This window comes from Apteryx mantelli, chromosome 9, assembly GCF_036417845.1.
Source record: "Apteryx mantelli isolate bAptMan1 chromosome 9, bAptMan1.hap1, whole genome shotgun sequence".
Lineage (NCBI taxonomy): Eukaryota > Metazoa > Chordata > Aves > Apterygiformes > Apterygidae > Apteryx > Apteryx mantelli.
In genome coordinates this window covers 13,130,460-13,143,291 of record NC_089986.1, presented here as the reverse complement: position 1 = coordinate 13,143,291, position 12,832 = coordinate 13,130,460, and the positions used below count along the sequence as shown (strand labels likewise).

At 54.0% G+C, this 12,832-nt stretch overlaps 1 protein-coding gene across 1 annotated transcript; it reads right to left on the bottom strand.

Moving 5' to 3' along the window:
* Positions 1–10,043: 10,043 nt before the first annotated feature.
* On the bottom strand, positions 10,044–12,199 carry LOC106498007 (receptor-transporting protein 3-like). Its single transcript, XM_013959101.2, has 2 exons — positions 12,054–12,199; positions 10,044–10,602 (listed from the first exon to the last, which is right to left on the bottom strand). Exons 1-2 carry the CDS (start codon positions 12,197–12,199, stop codon positions 10,044–10,046), a joined length of 705 nt encoding a protein of 234 aa, XP_013814555.2.
* Between the last annotated feature and the right edge of the window lie 633 nt (positions 12,200–12,832).

The following is a 12,832-nucleotide window of genomic DNA, read 5'->3' as shown; positions in this document are numbered from 1 at the left end:
ACAAAGGCACAGTGATGGAGGAGGCATTTTTCTGCCACCTAAGCCTTGTCTGTGCACAGAGAATTTCCCCCACACCCCAAGCTCTCACACCAGCTCTTCCCATCAGACAACATAACTGCAGGAGCAACAGGGGCTGAGGACAATGTGGAAAACCCAACTGGGCAGGCCTGGGACTCACAGGTCCCTCACACTGCATGACAGCATTTTCTTGTGAGGAGTAGTGAGAAAGCACTAGGGGATTGCCAGCATTTTTATTTGCAAACAAATGTCCCTGTCTGATGGCATCTCAAATGATGCTCTGCCTGGCCCTGGGGATGTGAGGATGTTTCCACATTAGCCCTAACCTTCAGCCGTGGCTGGAAAGCTTGTATAATGTTATCAGGCTGCCGAGACAGCACCGACCCAGATGGACCACTCTACCCGCCGTGTGGGGGTGGGCACCCCACAAAGGACACAGAGATGGGGAGCAGAGTTTGGCTTCAGTGTCATCCTCACATCCAGCCACCACCTTCTTGCCTCCCTTCCTTATCCATCATCTCTATCACCTCAAGCGGTCTCAAGTCCTCCCTTCAGACCAGAGCTCGGAGTGGTTTCCAGCCACAGTAGACCTCCTAAGGAAAGATTTCCAACACACAAGACAGCATCACATCTTCTGGCATGGCAGGAGACATGTACATAACAAACATTTGTTCTCAGCAGAAGCATTTCAGAGAAAATGGATCTATTGCCACTGAGAGCTATGGGAATGCAGCCAACCAGCCTGCAGCCCTTCCTTGGTATTTAATGTTTTCTAGGGGGCCTGGACAGTCTTGCATGGCGATTCATTCATTTTCGCAGGAATCAAGTTCCTTTTGGTTGTTTTTAAGACCATTGACCTGGCTAGTTTGCAGGTTACTGATGGTGTCCAGAGTTCAGTCATGGCTTTTTTGGCCTATTGTGTGTGTCTGAGTCGCTCCAGCCCTAGACTCAGCCCACCTTGTCCAAAGTAGTGTAAGGATTCATATCTCCCCCAGCTTCCTCTGTGACCTGTGCAGAGAATTAAGCCCTGCCAAGGAACAAGGTCAGGTGATCATAGTTTCCTTCAGCAGGGACACCTCCTCCACTTGCCAGTAAGGCCTCCTATAGCTGTCAGCAACATACAAAAATGTGCCTGCTCTCCTTCCTGCACCCATTTAGCCTCCTTTGGGCCTGTTCTCCTCCTCCTTCAGTTTTGCTGTGCATGGAAGGAATCAAGAGTGAATGAGTTACTCTGCTATTTTGCCTGTCATTCAAAAAGCCATTTGTAGAGAACGTAGAGGAGCAGGAGGTCTAAGGAACAGGTCTAACTCGAAGACATGCTAAGAACTGTACTCATGACTGTGCTGTGTAACTTCAAGGTACTTTTTTTTTCATTTTTGATACTACATTCTGTAAAATATCTGATGTCATGTAGGAGTGGTTCTGTGTAACCTTCCTCCTGAGGATAAAATAAAACTTTGGTATGTTATGATCTTGTGTCCTGAGACTTTCATTCCACGCAGGAGACGGTCAGGGGTTGAGGGCAAAGGCTGGCCACAAGTCTCTGCCTTGCACTCATGCTCCTTCCCTGTGGCATCTGCTCTCTGCCTGTGAGCCCCCATCCACAATGACCTGAGCTCAGCACAGGCCAGCTCTATGTCATGTGCAGTCTTCCCATGCCCAACACAGAGGCTGGACTGCAGAGCACAGAAAACATGGGAGAGGTGAAATCCAGCTGCAGCCAGTCCCAGAGCCTTGACCCTACGTGAACAGACTTATGCATTCCCAACAAACCTTCTCTACTCAATGAATTGAAGGAGGGTGAACAAAACACTAAAACGGTCCAGTGCCACCTGTATACGCACTGCACGGGCAACTCAGCCCCCACTCTGACAGTGTTTAACCCCCTCCGTACACTGGCAGGGATTGTCATGTTGTGTTGTACCTCTGTCAAGGAAGGGAAGGCACCAGGGAGCAGTGGCAATGGAGCAAGTCTTGTCTGAAAGGAACTTCTGGGGAGAGCTAGTCTATGCAATTCTGGGTCTCACACGGCTTAGTGTCACCCTTCCCGCTCAGTTGCAGCAGTGCTGTGGAATACCCAGGGAGGAAGCTCCCCCTGGGTTGCCATGCTCTTTCAGAGCAGCTGGCCCTTCTGTGCAGGTCCCCTGCTGGCACCACAGCGCTGTGACGTGCTGCGTGACGTGGTGCTGACTGTGACCCTGGCAAGGCATGGCGCTGCTCCGTGTGCCCGTGACCCCCGTCACAGCGGGGAGATGATTCCCTCCAAGGGGATGAGGCACAAGCAGTGCTGTGAATTAAGGAGAGACGGTGGTTTGAGAAGCGCTGCAGACACTCAGAGCCAAGAGGACTGGCTCCCACACCCCAGATCCAGACCGGGAGTAGAGGGGGAGAGGAAAGCCCCCTCCAGCAGTGACCCCCTGGTCATCGCCCTGTTTTCAGCAGTTGGGCAGCCCTTCCCCAGAATAGCTCCACAGGGCTGGTGAGCAGGGGAATTTCACTGAAAAGTCAATGTGCTGTGACTGAGCCCTGAGCAAATACTATCGCTTTGCTCAGCTGCTCTCACCAGCTGTGATGTGGAAGCGCTGACACTGCTGGGTTCAGAAGAGTCCAGAGGAGAAATAGGTCAGCTTTTCAGCAGGAACAAGGCAGTGCAATGTTTAACCAGGCAGGTAGCTTTTGTTAGAACTATTGATTCAAGTTTATTGATTAAAAAAGAGGCTTTGGGGAAAGCAGGGGCTGGTAACAGAGCACAATGTGTCATGCCAGCTGCTTTGCAAACCCCACCATGGGTGGTGGCACTTTTCAGTAACAGGCTGCAGGTGACCTGATTTCTTGCCAGGTTGCCAACAGCTCTATTTCAGCTATCCGGGGCAGACGGGGTCTGAACTCAGAGAAAGCAGAAGAGGTTGGATGGGGAGAAGCAGGAAGAAATGAAATGAAACACTAGGCAGACCACTGCAAGCTCACTGCTTCACACTGGTGTCTCAAATCCCTGCCCGTCTCCTCCTGTTGCTGGGACGCTGCAGAGCCCTAGCCATTTCCAAGGTTGCCTCTGTCTCTGCTCTTTATGTCTGTGGCTCTTCCAGATGGGTCCATGACCCATCACACTCCCCCATCAAACTTCCCAATCCACAAAGCTGCCAGCATGAATCTGAGCTCCAGACTAGCCCCTTTCCAGGGCTAAATTCTGCCAGAGACAGTCTGTTGGCTTTTCTCCATCTCAGGTTTCCATGGGTCAAGCAAGATGTTTGCCATTTCAAACCCTGTACCAGTTTGATGCAGCACAGTCACCCTGGGGCATTGATGCACTCGCTGCAGCTGCCCAGACCCCAGTGTGCCAGCAAGGAGAATAGAGGGCTGGAGCCCAAGGCAGGCAGGACTCAAGCTCAACCCTTCTGCCAGCTGAAACACAGCTTGCATTTCAGGGATCCCATGCGGACTAGCTCTCCATCCTCACAAACGAGCCGTGCATTGCGTTGCAGACAGAGGTCCCCAGCACCGAGCACAGTGAGTGCAGCGATGCCTGTGCCAGGCTCCACAGAGCTGTGACCGATGACACAATCTGTGTCAAGGAGAAAGAAGGTAAAACTTTGTGCTGTTTCCAGCCTCCCACTCAGGCGTCCCGTGCTCTTCCCCCCTGTCTGAGCCAGGGTGAGGAACAGTCACTAGCAGTGAGCCACCAGCAGGTTGGGGCTTCGCAAGAAGGGAAGAGCTGTCAGGGCACGGAGTGTGGGCTGAGGGGTGTCTTTGCTAATTGTAGCAAAGCTAATTTGCTGCAATTAGCAAAGTAGCTGCTCTGCTGCAAACACATGTGGAAGTTGAGGCAGGGACACAGCTCTGCTGGGCATCTCTTCTCCACATCACAGGCTGTGAAAATGCAGCCCTTGGAGAGAGCTTAAAATCAAGGGAACTCTTTCCTTCCATGGGCCCGGACCCAGGGCTTGGAGCTGGGTTACTGATTCCCATTTTCCTAAGGCACAGATCTGAAATAACTCCACTGATCTCCACTGGATTCCTCTGGGCTCACAGCAGGCAGCAGGGTGGAGGGAGGATGGCCTGGCTCATTCCTAGCAGGCCGAAAGACATCAGAAGGATGAAGGGGAGGAGAAAGCAAAAGCAAAAGCAAAGCACGTCCCTTGGGTATTAAACCATCAGCTGTAGGATCTGGGCCTAGACAGCTCCCAGGCATGTTACAAAATGTTGCTGCCCCACAAGGGATCAGTCATAAATATTTTCCTCCTCCTCCCTTCATCAGCTCTGCAGTGAAATTCCCGACGCAATGCACCCCCTGTCCCCTGCTCTCTGACCAGTCCGGCTGCCAAGCACCTTCCCCCCTGCGCCTCTGCGGTCACTGCTGCTCCTTGCAGGGAGGGCTAGGAACAGGCAGCAGATGAGAAAAAGGAGAGCAACAGCAGACCTTGCATTTGCTGGCACCTTGCAACCTGCCAGAGCAGTGAGAGCCGCTCTTCAGGAAGACAGGCATGGAGACAGCAATTTATCAGTCTGACTGCAGTGAAAGGCCAGTGAAACACCACCCCCCAGATAAGGTTTGCCCATCCCTGGCCAGCTGTGAGTGCCAGGAGTGGGCTGAGACTCGGCTGCAGCAGAGCGCAGCAGTGGACGGGCCGGTGCAGCATGCCAGGGGCACAGCCACAGCCTGCCCAAGACCCTTGGGGCTGTGCACCGCGTGCTGTGGACTGCGCTCCTGGCCGCTTGCCGTGCATCCCGTGGTGAGAGCACAACAGTCCGGGGACAGGACTGAGCCGTGGGGGCTTGCTCTGGGCTCCAAAAGCACCAAGAGGCAGGAAAAGCTTCACTTCTAGGACACTTTGCTGGGAAATACTTGCAAGATTGGCAGAACTGAACATCAGAGCAGGTTGACCTGGAAGGACACCCAAAATGAGGCTGTGGCTGAGGCAGCCACACATGCACAGGTGTCTCTGAGTGATGGGGAGAGGGTCAAAGGAGCAGAGGAATCCCCCCAACACACGTTACATGGGATGTGGGAGACAGACAGGCATGCAGGAAACTTTGGAGAGGAGACCTGGGAAAAAGCAGCGTATGCAGGCAAGGATGTAGGTGGGAGAGTTCACGGTGTCTGGGGAGGGTGTCAGGCAGGTTGAGGGATGGCTCTGCCTTTGTAAAAGAGCAGACAGGGCCAGGCAAGAAAATAAGGATCCCTGCAGAAATGTGGTCTCTGCCAGAGATGGCTTACCAGGCGGAGGCAAGGGAGTTCCCCTCAGCTGCTGGGTGGTTTGGGAGGCTGCAGATGGCCAAAAATGACGACTGGGGCTGGGAGAACCTCAGCAGGGAAAGAAGAGGGCTGCAGGCAACGGCAGCAAGAAACTTGGCCCTGTCTCTGCCTTCATGACATAACGCTGGTGGGGAGAGGGCAGGCTGGGAGAGCTGCTGCGGGAGGGGAAGAGGCCATCCAGGCGGCAGGATAAGCCTCCCCCTTCCTGGCAGAGCATCTCAGCACCGGGCTGCCCCAAGCACAAAGTCTCCTCCAGAAAGACAGGTCCGTTTACTCGCAAGCACAGCAGCCCTCTGGGTCCCCAGCACTCCCGCGGCCACTGCTGCCCCCGCAAAAACACAGATATTCATTCCCTCAGCAAATATCAAGGAGGACCCTCGTCACGGGAAGCCCTGAGGAAACTTTGAACAGATCAGAAAGCTCCAATGTGAAACCTGCTGGAGGAGTCATCCTCGGGCTACAAGAGGTGCCTGGGAGATGCCTTGCGGAGAGCAGGGGATATATCCTGCCAGGGCATAGGATGAAGCACAGGATCTCCAGACTTTTTTCAGTCAATCCCATGGAGATCTTGATGCCTTTAAACTGTTTATTGAGCCTGCACTTTGTTCCTTAAGGCTGGGGGTTGCTCAAGTAATACATATTTTGGGGGTGTCACTGCAGCAGTCACAAAGTCCCTGAGTCTGGAAAGTTTGGCATTTTCTGTCCCCTCGGGAAAAATATCCACAAAGGATATGGCTGGGGGGGGGGGGGGGGGGAGGATGCTACAGTGAGATGGGTGGGCGCAGGGGTGGAGACAGGGCACCCCGCACATGGGGAGGGCTGGCCCATCCCAGTGCTGGCCAGTCACTGGTCCCAGTGCGGCACTGGAGCTGGGCTCCAGAGATCTTGCAGCTCCATCTGCTGGCTCCGCAGCCGGGGCTGAGGGAGGCCGTGGAGGAGGGAAGGCGCTGGGGGAAGAAGAGAGTCGTTGGGATGAGTGGGACAGGGCACTTAGGAAGCAAAATCCACACGGCCCCTGTACCGTACAGGGTTTTCTTGGTTTTTTTACCAGTAGCTTGCAGTTTTTTACACATGAAAATACAAGACATTCTGACGCCACCAAAAGGGGGAAAAAAGCAAACCCCAAGTAAGTAGTGTAAATGACCCTGACACAGCAGGCAGAAGAGCACCTGGGCTGTGTGAGCCATGGGTTGACTCTGTACAAGTTACATCGAGGACGCTGAATTTGGCTGACTTGTTTCCTTCAGCTCATCTTTCTTCAGTTAATTCAGTCATGAAATCCTGTCTCTTTTCTACCATGTCCATTTTTAGCATCAAATCATTTGCAAAGTCAGAAGGTGACGGATGCAGCTGCCTCGGCGACTCTGCGAGACTGGTCCTTGTTGGACCAGTTTGCCAAAAAGCCTCAACAAACAACTGCAGAGTCGGGAGTTACCAGGAGCTGCTTCAGCCCTTGCTATTCGCAGGGCACAGCAGGTCACCCAGATCACTTGTCTGTGTCTCTGTTCCTCGACTAGCCAGACTGAGTGTACGAACCACAAAGAAAACAGCAGAAAGGCAACAAGTGAACGATGCAGCTCTGGTTTGTGGAAGATTCCCAAAGCTTTGAGCAGGGTGTCCTAGAAGTTTCCCACACTGGCCGCCTTCATCCCAGTGCCCAGGCGCAATCAGGGACACAGTGCTTTTAATGCAGAACAAGCCAGCAAGGTTGATGGAAATAATAAAAGCAATTCACAAGCCAAGCGCCCCAGCCAGCTTTTCTGGGAAGTGAGAGGTAATGAAAATGAAAAACAAGATAAAAATGTCACAGAGACAACAGGGAATCAAGTTTCCTGAATTGGGCTTAAACCCACCCAGGTCCTTGTGGAGGGCTCTGGCTGATGACTGCATGGGTGCTGCCAGCACGCTGCTTCCCCAGGGCAAGGTGCTTCCCAAATCCACGTTCCCCTCTGTATATCAGCAAGGAAGTCAGGATGCCACTGCTCAGCCCTAGGCTGTTCATCGCCCAGCAGAGACACTCTGGCTGGCATTAAAGGTAGGAACTGACCTGCTTTCTCTCCCCCTGGCAAAACTTTCCCAGCAGGATTATCCTGGAGAAGCAAAAGCAATAGCCTTGGTGCCTTGCCACAAGTGGGACATCAACCCCGGCTGCACCCTGAGCTCTTCCTCTCGGTCCCCAGCATTGCAGGAGTTGAGTGCCCCCATGCAATCCCTGCAATCCCTGTTTTACAGACAGGGAAAGCAAAGCACGACAAGGCTGCACAGATGTGCCTAATGCCACAGGCAGGGTGGGGGCCTGGGACGTGGCAGTGTCCTGGTGCTGGGCCAGGCAGGGGAGAAGGGGGAAGGCTCCCATTACTGCATGTTTTAGAGCTCACAGGAGAGCATGAGACTGTGCCAGACCCAAAGTTTTGTCATTTAAACCAAACGCCACAAGCAAGCAGGGCAGCGAGAGATTAGCAGAGGCAGACTGCTTCCTCCAGGAGCAGAAAGGGTGTGCCTTTAAAAGAGGGGTTAGGTGCAGTTCGTAGATAAAAGACATAATTCTCTCCCGTGCACGCAGCATTTCACCCTACCCTCTAAACCAGTCGCCGGCTAAAGGCAGGTGCTGGCTGTCCACTTCCCCAGCCCCACGACAGACCCTCACCTGGCAAACGCATGCTTCTCCAGCACTTACTTCCAGCCCTGAGGCAGGGCATCGGGAACAAGATTCTGGTCCGTCTTCAGGTTCCGCTCATGCTCTGGCTTCACCTCCTCTATCACATCATAAAATATGTCCCTCCAGGAATCCATCCACAGCTGCTCCATCTCTGCTTGGGGCTGGGCGATGCTGCCCTGGGTGCAGGCAGCAGTTCCCACGCTGGTGCCCCGCTCTCCTCGCTACCTCCTCCGGAGAGGGCACGGAGGGGAGGTTCCCTGTCCGGGCTTGCTGAGGACCACAAGGGGAAGGAGTCAAGGCCTGAGTGCAAGAAATGAAACCAAAAGGAGTTTTGTCTCCAGTGCCCAACCAGTATTTTGGTTTCTGTGTCTTTTCCACCAGGCCTGCTGTGTGCCTGGGGAGGGCTGGCTTGCTCGTTTTTTGGGGAAAAAGGGAAAGGCTGCTGCTCATCAGTGTGGTTCCTCTTCAGAGAGGCGCTCCAGGGTGCTGTGAGTGAGGAAGGGCTGACAGGAGACATAAACACAGCTTGGACTCACAAAGGCTTTCCTGGCTGGTGACAAATTGCTCCCAGCCCCTCCTCTAGCCAAAGGCTCTCTGCTCCCTGCTAGGAAAGGAGCCAGTACCCAGGAGGTGATGGGTCTCGATACCAGGGCTGAGAGCTCTGCTCTGCGTGCATAAGAAACTCCACCAGAAGAGGATGGTGTCCCAACTGCTATTTCAAAACCTTTTGCAAACATTTACAGTCATATGTCATCTGGACAATTAACCCTTGGTTTTCTGGGCCAAGGAGGTACCCATGGGACATGCCATCCCCATGGGTAAGTTCTGCAGGAGCCCAGCAGCTGCACTCCAGGAAGGTGAGAGGTTGAGCGGTGTCAGGCTGCTGGTGGGCAGGAGGTTTCCTTCCATCTCTGTGATGCCCATCATGTCCCCAGAGCCTCTCAGGGCGAAGCAGCAGCATGCAGAAGGAGTCAGCATCCTCCCCTTTGTCCAGACCCTGTAGCACCATAAATACAATTTTGCCATGACTAGCAAAAGGCTTTTTTATTGACCTGACAGGGTAGGGCCTCAGGACTTGTTGGACTTGTCTTGGCCTGAGCTGATTTTCACTTTTTATGGCAGTGAGAGTGATTGCGAGAAGTCAGGTGACTACTGCCTGACTTTGTTTTAGCTTTAGTTCACCTTTGCGCAATTATGCAGTGTAACACCTACTGTCAGCAAATAAATAGAATTAACAGGCAATTCACCTTCGCAGAGAGAATGATTTGTGCCCCAGGAATGAAATGTGGCCTGGAAACATGCCAGCCTGGGACGAGAGCTGGGGCAAGGCTGCAAACATGGTCACAGTGCCGGTCCCTAGGGGAGGTGAAAAAGCTCCCGGAGGTAGCACAGGGAGGAAGCAAAGCCCTGGAGAGCTGCCGCAGCCTCGCTGCACCACGGGTGCCAGCTTGGAGGGCTTTGTGTTTGCCAGGGTGTTTTTCAGAGCTGTTTTCACCATACCAAAGCTCAGTTCCCGGACATTTTTGGAGGCCAACGCAGTCTCCAGGCCTCCAGTCACACAGTGGACACCCGTCTACATCCAGGGCTGGGGCAGATGCCCCTGTACACAACTGTAGGGAGGCAGCACCTGATCCCCGTGAGTCTGCAGCAAACCTGCAGCTCTAGCTGCCCTTCAGCTGCTTTGGGAGCCCAATTTCGCCAAGGCCAAAGTCAGGAGAGAGAAAATACGCAGCAGTAGGATGTCTCTCCCCTGAGAGCTGAGACTAGCCCAGCTGGCAGATCATGATGGCCCCAAGCTTCCAGACAAGCTGTTTGCACATACCTGGGAAAGGGTTTGGAGAAAGTAAAAAGCACAGATACTTTCTTTGGCTAAGAATGAGGGGCTTATTTTATTCTTGCAAGCCTGCCCTACCCTTAACATCAGGGAGCTAAGAGATGTCTTTGTGCAGTACGTGCCCCATAATAAATCATCAGATCCACCAGACTTCCCTTGCAGTGGCCTGTGAACTGAGACAAATGACAGCTGACCACGGAGAACCACTTGTCCAAGCGCTCAGTGTCCCGAACCCATAGCCATCACCCCAGGTTTCTCTTTGCAAGCCCCAGCTCCCTCTACTTGTTGGTGAAATAAAGCAGAACAAAGAGGAGCACTGCCAAAACACAGAGCAAGCAGCCACCGATGCAACAGTAACGCTTCCAGAGGGAGGTGCTGCTAAAGGAAGGGGGGCAGCACGTTTGGGTTGCTTGGGGCGTCAAGTCCCAGCCTCTCCAGATGCGGTGGGTGCTGGCCTTTTTCACACGCGTTGAGGCAGCCGACGCCTGGGCTGGCCTTGGCTCTCGGCAAACCCCAAGCTGGCAGCCCTCGCAGCGGGCGCTGTCGTGCGGCCCTGCCACCGGTGCGTCCACAACGACTTCGACAAGGTCAGAGGGCTGCACCGGCACGTGGTAGCACTCCTGGAGGATCTTTAGCACGAGGTTGTTCAGGATCCTGGCCATGTTCTCCTGGCTGAAGTCGGGCTCTTCCAGCTGGGGGTCAGGGCACTGCCTGCATGCCTGGCGAAAGACTCTCATCCGCACTGCTCCCTGGCACTGGCGCCGGCTCCGGTGCATGTGGAACAGGATGTGCACCTTGGCCGATGACCACTTGTGCCAGCACTGGGAGCACTGAAACCTGCCAGGGCAAGGAGAAGACAAGCTCATCCTCAGCTCCTTGCGCTGAGCCAGTGGCCTCCAGCACAGTCAGTAGGGACCAGGGAAGCCAGGGCTCATGCATTAACTGCACACATGCAAGCTTTACACCGGATCAGCCAATGGCCCATCCTACACCTGTCAGCATAAAGCTTACCTGAGTAGTTCAACATACACATGAGATTAGGGCTGGCCCCAACATTAAAGATTTTAGGACAAGGCTGCCTGCTGGGACCAGCCTATCCCCCTTTCGTAGTCTGTCTGGGCCCTGCCACCAGGAACAGGGACCCCTCGAGGGGGGAAGCATCAGCAACCAGGTCCATGTGGGGCTATGGCTCCAGTCCCTCACCTGTGCCTGCACTGCATAGCTCAGCGGAAAGTGAGCCTCAAGCCCGGGGACCGAGGAAATCAAAAAAGAAGAAAAATAGAAGGAAAGTGTGGGTGGAGGCTGCAGGGCAGGTGAGAAGATGTCTTGAGAAGTTGAAAGGAGTGTAACCCACAGCTTCTCTTTCACAGTGTGCATGGCAGCAACTGCAGTCTCCTGCTGTCTGCTCGATGCCTGGTGTCCTGCCCAGAGTGGGTGATGCTTGGGATGGGCTCCTGCACCAGCATCACTGAGCCGTGACTGCTCTCTGCTCTGGGACCCCCCGTTCTGGGTGCAGGTGCAGAGACTGCTCAGGCATCCCTGCCTGCCCGTGTCCCAGCAGGCTGGGTGTCCTGCCCAGGCCTCTCCTCCTCATCTCCTGCCATCTGTCTTCCCTCAACCTTTCTGCATCCCTCCCCATCCCTTTCCAGCACAACCCCTGCCCCCTTTGCACCTCCCTTCCTCCCTCATGCGGCTGCAGGGTGGCATGGATGAAGGGCTGTGTGCACACTCTGCAACCCCTTCTCCATGGCCGGCATCACCCTGCTGCACCTCCTGTTTTAGAGAGGGGAGTAGAGTGTGGGAGCAGTGTGTGTGGAGACTCCTTTGAGGCACACAAATGCTTCAGGGCAAGGCAGCTCCCCATCACACCTCAGGGGAAACCAGGAGTCCTTTTTCCCAAGTCAGCCATGCACAGAACTGACCCAGAAAGTCCAGATGGAAAGGGATTGGATTTGCCAGCTACAGGGTGTTACTCCTCCTGTCCACTGGCGGAACCATTTGTATCTTGGAATGAACATGAAGAAGCTCTGGCCAAATGCCAGCTGTGTTTTGGCCTGTTGGAGCTACCTCACACTCCTCCCCTCCAATTATCATATGTTTTTTCAGTTTGGAAATGAGCCCTCCAAGTTTGGAACAAAATAGGAAATCCCCTCCCACCCTTACCTGCCTCCAGACTGCCCCTTTTGTTTCCTATAAACTAACATCGAGGAAGGAAAAGGCAAACCCTCTGCTGTTGAGCCTACGCTGAAAGGGGACAGACCCATCAGCCAGGTCAGCCAGCCCCCTACCTCCCAAACGCACGGCGCTGCATGAACTCCTTCCAGCCAGGCTTGAGGATGTTCACCTGGATGGTATTGTCCTCTTGAAGTATCCATGGCTCTGTTACATGCATTTCCTTCACCTTCTCCATAAAAATGTCCTTCCAGGTCTTCATGGTACCACCTGGAGCTGGGGAAGTGGCAGGGATGAGGGTCCATCAAAGGGTCCTAGATAGAGGTCAAGCTTGCAGCTTCTGGGTGCTGCTACCTGTAAGTAACTTTCTTTTCCCGGACTTTTGCTCCCTCGTGGGCTCAAAGTCAAGTCGTTGTGCTTGTGAAGGGCAACCTTTGCTCCCCCATTAACACTGCTGCCCTGTCTTGATTCCTGCACCGAAAGGTTCTGCTGACACAGCATCAGGTGCCAGCCAGGCAAAATGTACCCCAAAGCAAAGACAAGGTCTCCCCAAGGCCCACATGTTTCTTCACACGAGGTATGGATGTGGGAGGACCTCCCGACCCCACTGAAGTCATGCTCTTATGGCACAGATCTGTCTCTACTCAGAGACTTTGAAAATGCACACCTCCGCCAGGCTGCCGTGGCTGTCCATGACTACCGATATCATGGCAGTGGGGGGAAATGTGCAGAGATTGTGCCTAGCACAGGCTAATGGAAGTGAAACCCTCTGAAAATGCAAGACTCAGCAGCTGATAAGCCCGAGGTGGCCTTATCGCTCTTGAGAGCTGCCACCGAACAGGGGCTGTTTTTCAGACCTTTCGGCGAACCCAGGCAGAAGAGGCCTGATGTGAAA